The 14116-nt window shown below is 40.0% G+C and overlaps 1 protein-coding gene across 1 annotated transcript in view; it reads left to right on the top strand.

Moving 5' to 3' along the window:
- CDH17 (cadherin 17) overlaps positions 1-13702 on the top strand; it is a 91956-nt gene extending 78254 nt beyond the window's left edge. Inside the window, exons 14-18 of the mRNA XM_024765432.1 lie at positions 2288-2418; positions 4564-4803; positions 9441-9557; positions 9692-9805; positions 12809-13702. Of these exons, the coding sequence (XP_024621200.1) occupies positions 2288-2418; positions 4564-4803; positions 9441-9557; positions 9692-9805; positions 12809-12909 (703 nt within the window). The 3' untranslated portion in view covers positions 12910-13702. The remainder of the gene's footprint in view (positions 1-2287; positions 2419-4563; positions 4804-9440; positions 9558-9691; positions 9806-12808) is intronic.
- The last annotated feature ends 414 nt before the right edge of the window (positions 13703-14116 follow it).

The following is a 14116-nucleotide window of genomic DNA, read 5'->3' as shown; positions in this document are numbered from 1 at the left end:
AGAGCCCCAAAACTGACAAAAGCATAAAAAAAAAAAAAAAAAAAAAAAAAAAAAAAAGAAAGACAAATATGAGAAAGGAAAGAAGACTTGGGTTGTACTGTATGGATAGTGTAGATACTGCTCCATACATCAGTCACTAATTATGATGGGGCACAAAATGTTCCTAATTTAACAACCATTTATTGTTTAACAAATGCTTCTATCTCCCTTATGAGAATGCTATGAAAGTTATTAGTCAGAGACAAGTGAGTAAAAATTTGAGTTTATGAGTGGAGAAAACAAAGGCATTTAAGATCGTTCCTCAGATGGATCCAGGAAAAGATATAACGTATGTACTATTAAGTTAAAATCAGGAAGATGAGAAAGAAGACTGAGAAAGGGGGTGTCCTGTAAGAGACAAATGAAAACAGTACTTCATGAATGAGGATGATCAATAGATCGAATGCTAGTAATGAGTCAGTTAAGAATTAAGGATGACTCCAAAGCTGCCAAAGCCGGAGCAGTTTAATTCTTTTCTTTTCTTCAGGTCCATAAACTTAGAATCCATTAGCACCCAGTGGCTCCTAATCCAATGTATCAGTAAATATTAGAGATTCTTTCATTGAAATATATCCAGAATCCACCTGCTTCTCACCACTTCTGCAATGGTCCAGGTCCCCATAATCATCTCCTCCACCCCTCCCTGAGTCCATTCACGGCAATCAGAGTGTAGGTCTTTAAAAAAGTAAATCAGATCATGTGAGTCCTCTGAAAACCTTCCAGAGGGTGTCTGTCTCACTCAGAAATCCCGACTACATAGGAATTTTTAATTCACCGACCATACACATAACCTAACACAGTGCTTGGCATATAGAGTATTCTAACACTGGGGAAAAATTAATTTGAACTAACACATTATAACTTCTTAATCATTCTCCTACTACTGGACATGTAGGTTGCTTCCAGTATTTTTTTTTAAAATTCTAGAAAAGTTTTGAATGTATGTATATAATTCTTTTTCTTAACTTCTATTCAATTGTTTTTTATTTGGAGAACATTTCCAGAGGTGGGATTCTTTGACCTAAAGATATAGACATCCTTCTGGCTCTTAAGTATTGTTCCCAAAAGGCTATAGAAATTGGTTTTCCCGTGGTTCTAGGCTTGTCTCTCTCAAATTCACCTTTCATACACCTACCAATGAGTTCCACTGAAGACACAAACATGACTAGGTCACCGTCCTGCTTACCACCATTCCCTGGCTGCCCACTGCCTCTCATGATTCAGCTCTTTCCAATCCCTCTGGCTTCATCTTTTGCCATCCACTGCGTCCTATTGATATGTTATCCCACCACTGCTGGAATGTCTGATGCCTCCACACCCTAAGCTACTCCTTGGCCTCTCAGCCTTAGTTCATACAATTCCTTCTGCTTAAAGCATCCTTCTTTGTCTTGCTTTAGTTAACATCTACTCTTTCAGAAAGACTTCTCTGATTCCCTTTAATTTATTTGGGGTTCCACATGACCTCTTTGTATTCACCACATTTTACTGGAATTATCTGTCTCTGTGTCTGTCTCCTCCACTGGCCTAGAACCCCTTTGTGTAATCTCCTCTCTGATATTTGCTAAGCCCTCAATAGATGTCTGCTGAATGAGGAATTCACTGCGCCACCCACCAGTAGCCTCTGAGTATCCACCCATTCACACATTTCCACCAATGAGTGTTCAAGTTTTCTGAGAGGGGGCGGTTTGCTAATCAATTTTAAAAGATAATTCCAGGTTGTTTTAATTGAAATTCTTTGATTGCCAGAAAAGTTTAACTTTTTTTCTGCTAGAGTTTGTGATGATACCTTTTCTTTTTTTTTTTTTTTTTTTTTGCCATACGCCGGCCTCTCACTGTTGTGGCCTCCCCCGTTGCAGAGCACAGGCTCTGGACGCGCAGGCTCAGCGGCCATCGCTCACTGGCCCAGCCGCTCCGTGGCATGTGGGATTCTCCCAGACCGGAGCACGAACCCGTGTCCCCTGCATCGGCAGGCGGACTCTCAACCACTGCGCCACCAGGGAAGCCCCCTCGATACCTTTTCTTTTAAAACAATTACAAAAACCACTTTGTAAGGATGAACAAATCCTCCCTTTGAAGGCAGATGGTATGCAAATAAAGCAGTAATAATATTAGATCATGTTTCTTTAAATATGTTGTCAGTAATATGCAAGGGATAGTGCTGATATAATGGCATAGTGATGCATAAACTATCTTTACGTTTTCATGCAGAGTAATGTGGGCTTCCTTTTGCTCTTTTCTCTTACTAAAGTTATTCATTAAGAGGTGACAAGAGAGGTTGGCTAAAAATTGACCCCGTCACCGGCGAGATCTTTAGTGTGGCTCCGTTGGACAGGGAAGCTGAAAGTCTGTATCGGGTACAAGTGGTGGCAACAGAAGTAGGTGAGCCTAAATAGATAAATAAATTTAAAACATAATAAATAAAAGGTAACACAAATGATTAGGGGCTACATCAGTAGAAATGGGAAGGAGGGTGAGGTGGGTGGGAAACTGGATCAAATTGTCAGAATATCTTACAGTGGAAAGATGAAAAGGGTACAAAAGTGGAGAGCAGTGCTCACACCTTCTTGGCTTTGTTCAAGATGAGAACCCCCGTGCCCTGTAGCAGGGCTCTTTCAGGCAGGGATGCACCTGGAGGCTGGCTAGGCTTCAGGGCTGCTGCTCACTCTGTGGTGTCCTGAAGGGACCACAGCTTCTAGGAAGGTTCCTGTGTCCCCACTGAGCTACCTCCCTTCCTCCAAAGTGGCTGTGGGTTTCTAGGGAGCAGGGTCAAACCACTGACCTGCCTACCTAAACTATTACTTGCTCCTTCAGGCTTAAATTGCAGTGACCGAGGTCTCATCCTTTTGAAACATAAAATGTTTTGTTCAATATTCTCAACTTTATATATGCCAGAATCACCCGGGAGCTTGTTCAATACAGATAGGAATTCACCTTGCAGATTCTGATTTGGTAGATTTGGGTGGCCCTAGATAACTGTTTTGATGAAACCAGGTGAACTTTTGAAAGGAAACATTTATTGTAAAGATAAGCCAAGGATGTTTGAATCTTATATAGCTATAAAAATAAACTCACAGGAATATTATGCTTACCAGTGATAAGGCTCGTGATGAAAACACTGAGTTTCTTTACGTTTAAATGGAATTTTCCAACTTGGAGTCGGGATTCTGTTGATCTTATGCTGGTCAGAGCCTCTAATGAGACAATAAATATATCTGCCTGGCTTACCAAAAAATTAGAGTTGAACAGATTATGACTAAGTAAATATAGTTTTATACCAAAGAAGGAAACTTTCAAAATATGAAGCCCAGGGTTGAGAGCTGGAATGCGGAACATTCCAATAGGTGGGAATCATGAAAATGGTCCCTGTCTGTGAAAAGATGAAGGAAAACAAAAGTACTGCAGTCACGTTAAACCAGTGAGGGTAGACATGCAGAAGCGTGTGTCGAACTTGGAATGGTGGTGTGTGAGTGGACGGGCCTCGCTGAGGCAGGTCGGGGACTGGCTCTCTCTCTTCCTCCTAGTTGATGTGCTTCTAGCACATACCACTATCACACTCCATAAATTTAACTCTCTATTTAAAAGTTCCTGATTTAATCAGCAGGAAGTTTCTGGCTAAGCCTTTGTGCTGTGCCTTCCACTAAAATGTACTGTGGGGTCAGCGCTTCGCTTTGGATGTGTCCTAAAGGCCTCTCACATTTTAGAAGTTTCATGAATCGAAACCAGGTTTCAAAACCCTGCTCTGTTTGCAGTTGTTGGCCCTGAAATGATACACATTGATGAAATGACTTCCTCCTTTGGTTAAGGAGACAGCCGACAAGAAAAGCAGGCAAGTAGTGTTTACTGGAATTGAAGCAGGTCGGAGTCAGAAATTGTAGAAACATCAGGGAGAATGAGAACAGTAAGTGTTTACGTTGTACTGACCGTCCTGTTCTAAGCACTTACCCCTCATACAACACTATGGGGTAGGTACTATTATTGACCGTATTTGATGTATGAAGAAACCAAGGTACTGAGAAGTAACTTGCCCATGATCACACAGTTACCAATTGTTCAGGCTACAGAGGTCAAAATTTTCTCCAGGATACCACAGCAAATAACAATTGTACAGCTCTGTACGATGTTCTAAGAATACATGTCAGATCCTCATAAAGTCACGTTTTACAGCTGAAGAAATGAGCCTTAGAAAACTTAACGAACATGCCTAAGTCAGTGTTGAGCGACTAAAGGTGTGGGCTCTAGAGTCAGATCCCCTGGGTTGGAAGCCTCTCTACCGCTATGTGACCTTGGGCAAGTCACACAACTTCTCTGAACCTCAGTCTTCTCATCTGTAAATGTACACCAGTGTTGTTTGGAAGTAATGTATATAAAATGTTAGCACATAATTCTCATCATCAAGACTTTCTAAGCAGAAAATGAAACTAGGTCTGAATTGTAAATTTTTTTTTTAAAGAAAAGGAAATATCCTTTCTTACTGAGAGGAGAATGAGAAAGAAGATACCATCTTTCATTGATTCAATTTCTTAGGTGGATCCTCCTTGAGTTCCACGGCGCAATTCCACCTGACCCTCATGGATGTGAACGACAACCCGCCGCGGCTGGTCAAGGAGTACACAGGCTTGTTCTTCTGCTATCCCCCTAAAGCACCCGGAAGTCTCATTTTCGAGGCCACTGATGATGATCAGCAGTCATTTCGGGGTCGACACTTTACATTTTCCCTTGGCAGTGAAAGCTTACAAAAAGACTGGGAAGTTTCCAAAATCAATGGTGAGTTGTCAAAAGAACATCGAGAAAAACACTGCTGGGTGATGGAATGAGTTTTTATTTGCCTTGGTATGCATGCAGCACTCAGCACAGAGCTTTCTTCCACGCTCCAGGAAGGAAGTTCATGCTGTGGAAACTTGCACAGGCAAGCTCTCCAGAGGGTTAAAAGCCCCCCGGGGTTTGGAGGAAAGAAAGATTGTTAATACACAACATCTCTCTTAGTGTACGTGAATAGTTGGGCAATCAGAGCAACATTGCAAAATTTCCAATGGCAGCTGAGAAACAGGTTTCATCATTATTTTTTATTAAATAAATTTATTTATTTTTATTTTTGGCTGTGTTGGGTCTTCCTCGCTGCGCGGGCTTTCTCTAGTTGCAGCGAGGGGGGGCTACTCTTGGGTGCGGCGCGCGGGCTTCTCATTGCGGTGGCTTCTCTTGTTGCTGAGCATGGGCTCTAGGCATGAGGGCTTCCGTAGTTGTGGCGCACGGGCTCAGTAGTTGTGGCGCGCGGGCTCTAGAGAGCAGGCTCAGTAGGGTGGCACATGGGCTTAGTTGCTCCACGGCATATGGGATCTTCCCAGACCAGGGCTTGAACCCGTGTCCCCTGCATTGGCAGGTGGATTCTTAACCGCTGCGCGCTAGGGAAACCCGCTCATCATGATTTTTAAAAAGAGCTTTATTGAAATATAATTGACTTACAATTAACAGCACATATTTAAAGCATACAATTTTATAAAAATCAATATATGTATATACCATTGAAGCCATCAGCACAATCAGATAAGAACAGTTCCACCCCCCCCCAAAGTTTTATTCATGCTCTGCTGCAATCCCTATTTTCCACGCCACACTGTCCATCCCTCACCCCCAGGTAACCACTGATCTGCTTCCCGTCGCTATAGATTCGTTTGCATTTTCAAGAATTTTATCTAAATAAAATAACAGCATGTACTCTCTTTTTGTTTGGTGAATATCACTTAGTATACATATTTGGGGATTTCACCATGTTGTTGCATATATCAACACTTCACTCCTTTATATTGTAGAATAATATTCCATTGTATGACTAGATCATGATTTATTATTCATTAACATATTGATTATTACTTAAACTGCTTCCAATTTTTGCTATTTCAAATAAAGCTGCTCTGAAAATTTGTGAACAAGTGCTTCATAGGAGCTATGCTTTCATTTTTCTTGGTTAAATACCTACAAGTCATCCTATGGTAGCTATACGGTCAAATTTTTAAGAGAATATCAAATTGCTTCCCGAATATTCTGTAACATTTTACATTCTCACCAGTGAATGAGAATTCTAGTTGCTTAATATTCTTCCCAATGCTTGCTATGCTCAGTCTTTTTAATTTTAGCCATTGTAGTGGGAGTGTAGTATTTCATTATGTTTTTTTTTAATATGGTTATATGAGTTGTTAACATATTTATTGACTTGTTTTTTTTTTAACGTCTTTATTGGAGTATAATTGCTTTACAGTGGTGTGTTAGTTTCTGCTTTATAACAAAGTGAATCAGTTATACATATACATATGTTCCCATATCTCTTCCCTCTTGGGGCTCCGCCCCTCCCACCCTCCCTATCCCACCTCTCTAGGTGGTCACAAAGCACTGAGCTGATCTCCCTGTGCTATGCAGCTGCTTCCCACTCGCTATCTATTTTACCTTTGGTAGTGTATATATGTCCATGCCACTCTCTCACTTTGTCACAGCTTACCCTTCCCCCTCCCCATCTCATCAAGTCCATTCTCTAGTAAGTCTGTGTCTTTATTCCCATCTTGCCCCTAGGTTCTTCATGACCAGTTTTTTTTTTTTTTTTAGATTCCATGTATATGTGTTAGCATACGGTATTTGTTTTTCTCTTTCTGACTTACTTCACTCTGTACGACAGACTCTAGGTCCATCCACCTCACTACAAATAACTCAATTTCGTTTCTTTTAATGGCTGAGTAATATTCCATTGTATATATGTGCTACATCTTCTTTACCCATTCATCTATCGATGGACACTTAGGTTGATTCCATGTCCTGGCTATTGTAAATAGAGCCGAAATGAACATTTTGGTACATGACTCTTTTTGAATGATGGTTTTCTCAGGGTATATGCCCAGGAGTGGGATTGCTGGGTCATTATGGTTTTAATTTATATTCTCTTAATGACTAATGGTGTTGAACATCTTTTCATATGCTTATTTGCCATCCGTGTATCTTCACTGGCATAGTGTCTGGTCAAATATTGTGCCTGCTTAAAATATTTAGCAGTTTGGCTTCTGTTGTTGAGTCATAAACATTCTTTATATAGTCTAGATTCAAGTTCTTTGTCAGATACATGTTTATAAATATTTTTTCCCAGGCCATGGCTTATATTTTTATTTTGTAACAGTGCCTTTTGAAGACCAAATTAAATTTCTTTTTTTTTTGTGGTACGCGGGTCTCTCACTGTTGTGGCCTCTCCCATTGCGGAGCACAGGCTCTGGATGCACAGGCTCAGCGGCCATGGCTCACGGGCCCAGCCGCTCTGTGGCATGTGGGATCTTCCCGGACCGGGGCATGAACCCGTGTCCCCTGCATCGGCAGGCGGACTCTCAACCACTGCTCCACCAGGGAAGCCCGCCCCTAAATTTTTTTGATGACATCTGATTTACTGACTTTTTTCTTCTATAATTTGTGACTATTTTGTGTATTAAGAAGTTTTTGCCAAGGTCACTAAATTTTTCTATTTTTTTTTCTCCCAGAGGTCTTATAGTTTTAGCTTTTACAGTTACGGCTATCTAATTGTTTAAACACTATTTATTGAAAATATCATTTTCACATTGAATTGTCTTGGCAGCTTTGTCAAAAATCAAGTGACCACATATATATGAGTCTATTTCTGGACTTTCTTTTCTGTTTCATTGATCTCTTTGTCTTTATAGCAATACTCTAATGTTTTGATTACTGCAGCTCAATAATAAGACTTGGAATCAGGTAGTGTAAAGGTCCTCGCTTTGTTCTTTTTCAAAACATTTATTTTGCATTTCTATATAAATTTTAGAATTGAATTTGTCTATTTCTACCCAAAAAACCTATGCAGATTGTGATTGAGATTGTGTGAATCTATAGCTGAATTTGGGGGAGAATTTACGTCTTAACAAAACTGAATTTTCCAATCCATGAATATGATTATGTCTCCACTTATTTAGGTCTTCTTTACTTTCTCTGAGCAATGTGTTTTAATTTTCAATGTATAGTTCTTATAGAATTTCCCCTAAGCATTTCATATGTTTGTGCTATTTTAGATATTTAAAAATTTAAAATTTTTAAGTAATTCCAGGATGTGGGAATATAATTGATGATTTTTGTATATTGATCTTGTAGCCTATAACATTGCTGACCTCACTTGTAAGTTCTCTCTCCCTCTTTTTCTTACGTTTTCATAGATTTTCTATATAGACAGTCATGTTGCCTGTGAATTATAGGTTTTCTGTCCTTTCCAGTCTGGATGGCTTTTATATATTTAGCTTGCTTTCTTAGCGGCTAAAGCCTTCAGGACAATGTTGAATGAAGGTAGTGAGAGCAGAAACAACTTGGCTTGTTCCTAATCTTAGGGAGATGGCATTCATAGTCTTTCACCATTAAGCATAAAGTTAGCTATAGGTTTTTTTGTAGATGCCCTTTATCAGACTAAGGACTTTATCTTCTATTCTTAATTTGCTGAGAGGTGTTTTTTGGGTTTTTTAAATTAGGAACGGGTGCTAAAAATTTCAGGTGTTTTTTTCTGCATCTATTGAGACGATTGTATGGTTGATTTGGGGTTTTGGTTGTTGCTGTTTGGGGGGGGGGGACGCAGGCCTCTCACTGTTGTGGCCTCTCCCATTGGCGGAGTACAGGCTCCGGACACGCAGGTTCAGTGGCCATGGCTCACAGGCCCAGCCGCTCTGCGGCATGTGGGATCCTCCCGGACCGGGGCACGAACCCGTGTCCCCTGCATTGGCAGGCGGACTCTCAACCACTGCGCCACCAGGGAAGCCCTGACTGGAATACTTTTAAACTTATTGAGACTTGTTTCTTTCAGTACTTTAAAGATATTTCTCCTTTGTGTTCTGGATTGTATTGTTTCTTCTTCGTTCCTTTGAATGTCATGTGTCTTTTTTCTCTGGATGTCTTTACAATTTTCTTTTTCACTAGTTTTAAGTAATCTGAGTATTATATGCCTTGGTGTAGTTTTGTTCGTTTTTCTTTTTCCTAAGATTTGTCTGTCTTCTTGGATCTGAGGATTTAGACTTTTCATCAAATTTGGAAAAAAGTTAGCAGTTATTTCTTCAAATATGTTTTCTCTTTCTAATTCAGTGTTTGCGGCCACTATATGGAACATAACTACCATGAGTAATGACAACCTACTATGTTTAGTATTCATTTCTACAGAGAAGTCATGAATTGAGAACTTGAAGGATGCTTTAGCATCCTTTTTGACATTTTGAAGGGTACCTGTGGAGTGGTAATACTTTTGGTAGTTTAACTCATACTTATATCTAACCATTTCCTAGTCAACTTTAGTATTATATGATACAGAGATGAACTTTATTGCTGCTCATCCAGGGGCCTGCAGTTGTGTTCTCATGTCAGTCATTTTTTCCATATTCTGACAGGAACTCATGCCAGGCTCTCCACCAAGCACACGGGCTTTGAGGAGAGAGTTTACCACATCCCAGTCCGCATCAATGATAGCGGTCGGCCACCCTTGGAAGGGACTGTCTCTTTATCAGGTAGATATTTTGCTGCAGGCAACTTGGGATAATGTCTGTCAATATGGTAGTTTGTAGGAATTCTTGTCTTTGAGATGGGATTCTACAATTGTTCGCTCGCAAATTTACCTACAAAATATTGTTCTGTTTTTCAGTTACTTTCTGCAAGTGTGTGGAAGATAGGTGTTTCCAGCCAGCAGGTCACATGCCTGGGATACCTACTGTGGGCATCACAGTTGGTGTACTCCTTACCACCTTTTTGGTCATCGGTGAGTACAATTTCTCAGATTCAAGGATTTCTGTTCTGGGCCTTGGAAACATGAGCTCACATCAGGGTCTGACTTCATGGACTGGTGTGGGGCTGCTCAAATGGCAATCTAGGCAATAACCAAGAATATAGATCACCAGTAAACCATATCCAACTTTCCTGACTGGGAGCTACTGCTTTAGTACCACCCTCTACCTCTCACTGCCTTGCTGGTTAGGTTGGGAAATACAACATAAGAGGCTTTAAAGAATAAATTATTGTACGTTATGCTTAGTTACCAAGCTTTCATGATGAAGGAGAAAGAAATGCAGTAGCTGTGCCTCTGCTATGTGTCAGGCACTGTGCTTAGTGGGGAACACAGTGACAGATGTACACAGATCCATCACGCACAGAGCTTATGGTCTAGTCTGCCATTGTTGGAATAGGTAGAAGCTAGCCTTCTAGTGGAGATGCTGGCATACCTGAAATGTTGCAGAACTCCCCTTTTTATGTTTTGTGACTGTGGGCCTTGATTCTTTATTATCTCAGAATAATTCCACTGCATCACAGGCCTCTCTCTGCCATGGCCCCTGGCCTGGTTAGATAACAGAGTTCCCTGTCTTCTTTTTTGTAAACAGCTCAGTGCCTACTGTAGTCCTTACCCTCTTTCAACTGGTGTCTTCACCACAAGTTAAGTGTTAGAAGTAGATACTTCTTCTGCCCATTTTTTAATTGAGTTGTTTGTTTTTTTTGCTGTTGAGCTCCATGAGCTACTTGTATTTCACCAAAGAAGACATATAGGTGGCCAAGAGGCACATGAAAAGATGCTCAAAATCACTAATTATTAGAGAAATGCAAATCAAAACCACAATGAGGTATCACCTCACACCAGTCAGAATGGCCATCATCAAAAAATCTAGAAACAATAAATGCTGGAAAGGGTGTGGTGAAAAGGGAACCCTCTTGCACTATTGGTGGAAATGTAAATTGATACAACCACTATGGAGAACAGTATGGAGGTTCCTTAAAAAACTAAAAGTAGAACTACCATATGACCCAGCAATCCCACTACTGGGCATATACCCTGAGGAAACATAATTCAAAAAGAGACATGTACCACAATGTTCATTGCAGCACTATTTACAATAGCCAGGTCATGGAAGCAACCTAAGTGTCCATCAACAGATGAATGGATAAAGAAGATGTGGCACATATATAGAGTGGAATATTACTCAGCCATAAAAGGAAACGAAATTGAGTTATTTGTAGTGAGGTGGATGGACCTAGAGTCTGTCGTACAGAGTGAAGTAAGTCAGAAAGAGAAAAACAAATACCGTATGCTAGCACATATATATGGAATCTAAATAAAATGGTTCTGAAGAACCTAGGGACAGGACAGGAATAAAGATGTAGACGTAGAGAATGGACTTGAGGACGTGGGGAGGGGGAAGGGTAAGCTGGGATGAAGTGAGAGAGTGGCATTGACATATATACTCTACCAAATGTAAAATAGATAGCTAGTGGGAAGCAGCCACATAGCACAGGGAGATCAGCTCGGTGCTTTGCAATGACCTAGAGGGATGGGATAGGGAGGGTGCAAGGGAGACTCAAGAGGGAGGGGATATGGGGATATATGTATGCATATGGCTGATTCATTTTGTTGTACAACAGAAACTAACACAGCATTGAGAAGCAATTATACTCCAAAAAAGATGTACTAAAAATAAAAAGTAGATTCTTCATCGATTCACCTGTGTAAAGGGGTTTATAGAGTTCCACATCCTTTCTCTTTTAAAGGAAGAGCTGGGATTATTCTAGGTCTTCTTAATTGCTCTCTTGGCATCTGGTCTTTTCTGCCACCATCCAGTCTACCACATTGGACTCTGATTCACAGCTCTAAAAGGGATCTCATTTCCTTATACTCTTCCATTCGAATTCCTCATTATTATGGCATAGAAGGGCCTTTGTGACATGACCATTATGCATCCTAATATTGCATGGTGACCATCATTTCTCTTTGAGAACCACAGTTTGGTGCACATCTTTTATACTAATTGAGCTGGCTTTTGAGGTTTACTCACTTATCAAACTCCCCTCTACTTCTATGCCTTTTCTTATTCTATTTGTCCTCTCATCTTGAAAGGATTTTTGAGTTTTTATGCCATGGTTTTCTAACATGACCATTTACTCTCATAATTTTACAACAAGTTAAAGATTGGATGAGTTTGGTGATCTAAAGATAGAAGTAGTAGGATCTTGTAGTTTCATACCCTTACTTTTTTCAAAATAGGAGGGTTGGGATTATTGCAAGATTCTTAACGGGCTTCTGAGCATGCAGTCTTTTTTGCCATGATTCCTCTTGTAAACTTACTGCCAGGTTAATTTCTTAAAAACAACTTACTTTTCCAGATAAGTCTCTGATTTATAGTATACATAGTGCTAAAAGGCACAATGTAATTTTGTAGTAGGTCAGAGATGGGGGAAACCAGAGAGGTTAGGTAGTGTACTCAAGCTGGAGCAACACGGAAGATGGCAAAGAAAATGTAATACTTGATGTGGACGTGGTGAAAGTAGGCTTTAGGTAGGTGAATTGGTCTAAGAACAGCTTTCTGGTTTTTCTCATTGGACTACTTCCTCTAGGGAAGAGGAAGAAGAACTGGAATCAACATTTATTGACTGTGTCTGAAGTTCAGGAATTCTGTCTAATGCTCACACACTTAGTCTTCAGGGTAGCGTAGGCATTAAGTCCTATATTCCTTGATAGAGACCCAGCGATAGCCACCAGCTTCGACATGACTTGGGACTTGTTACATACTTACTGACAACAAGATAAGTGGTAAGCTTACTTATCCAAGAGAGCCCATGCCTAGAATCTCTTAATCACCAGGACAATGAAACTTTGTTGAACCACAAACAAAAATGAAATTATATGAGTCATTTTTTCCTATGCAGGTGCTACTTTATAAACAAATGTGACAGTACATTTTAAGACTCCATCTCTTTGACTCTGAATTTTCTCTTTTAGGTATAATTTTAGCTGTCGTGTTTTTCCAGATAAAGAAGAATAAAGGCCAACATAATGTTGAAAGTGCTCAGGCATCTGAAGTCAAGCCTCTGAGAAACTGAATGTGAAAAGGAGTGTTTGAGTCTATGTACCAAGTGCTGTTTCAGTAACACAACCATTTAATCCCATAATTTTGCTTTTCATCCAACATGTGCACTATAGTTTTTTATGATATACCTTCTTGCCCTTTACTATTTTATTACTCTTAGATATTTCATGTGCTGTAGACGTTAGAGATATTTTCCATTTTCTCATGACACTTTTCCACTCTGCAAAAGCCTTAGCTATTTATCCAAACACAAAAATGTATGTGCTTTTCCCTCTTAGGGAAAGAGGGGCTGATGAAATACTCTGTTCATTTTTTTCTTCATTAAGAGATCTATCAGTCATCCACCACAGCACATCCTGGATTCCATTTATGCTTTTTCTAATTCCATCCCGTGTCTCCTTCCTCCATATCTCCTTTGGTATTTCACTAATTTGAAAACATTTGTTGGAGGAAAGAACAAAGCTAAGTCTCAGGGAAAAAAATTAAAGCGCAGACCTGTCCCTTAGTTTGAACAGAAACTTTCTGTTGTTATTAGCCTCCTTTAGCCCCACGTGGCTTGTGTTGCTTTTCGTTGGAGGACTTTGCACTTGGGAACAGCATGAGATCACTGCAGACCATGCAGAGTCTTCTTCATAAACCCTGGTGCAAACACCAGCCACTACCTACCATGCTCACATGCTGTGCGTGTTTTCCTTATGTGTATATTAATAAAGTTTCGGTTATTATATATTTAACAGTAGAGGAAGATAAGGAAGCACAAAAGATGTAGTGACAAAAATCAAGAATAAACATTGGCTTTGGTTTTGTTTCTTGGATCTCTTTGTCTCTGCTTCCTGGTTCTCTGCATTTGTTGAGGGAAGGACTAGATAACAATGGTTATCTATCATTTATCAAAATTGCCTCCCATGTAGAATTAACTCATAAAGAGGGGGTCCACAATGAAATAAAAATTCCCTGTGCTCACGACTGTGGACTGGGGTGTTCGAGGCAGATACACTAGGAATTTTTAAATTTTAAATAAGAAAACCTTAGAGATTTGGAAGCATTTCAAGGCCCTGGAGCTGTTTTCTGGCTTCTGATTTGAGGTTTGAAAGCATTCAACATTACACAGCCTCTCAGAATTTTCAAGAATGTTTGGGAAAACAACTTGTATCTGAAAAGGTGCTCCTACAATGATGACTGAAGCAGGCCATGGAGTTCTGTTTTTCATAAATAATCCT

The sequence above is a fragment of the Neophocaena asiaeorientalis genome, unplaced genomic scaffold (assembly GCF_003031525.2).
Source record: "Neophocaena asiaeorientalis asiaeorientalis breed wild unplaced genomic scaffold, Neophocaena_asiaeorientalis_V1.1 scaffold353, whole genome shotgun sequence".
In the NCBI taxonomy this organism is placed as follows: Eukaryota; Metazoa; Chordata; class Mammalia; order Artiodactyla; family Phocoenidae; genus Neophocaena; species Neophocaena asiaeorientalis.
This window is presented reverse-complemented; position numbering and strand designations above follow the sequence as displayed.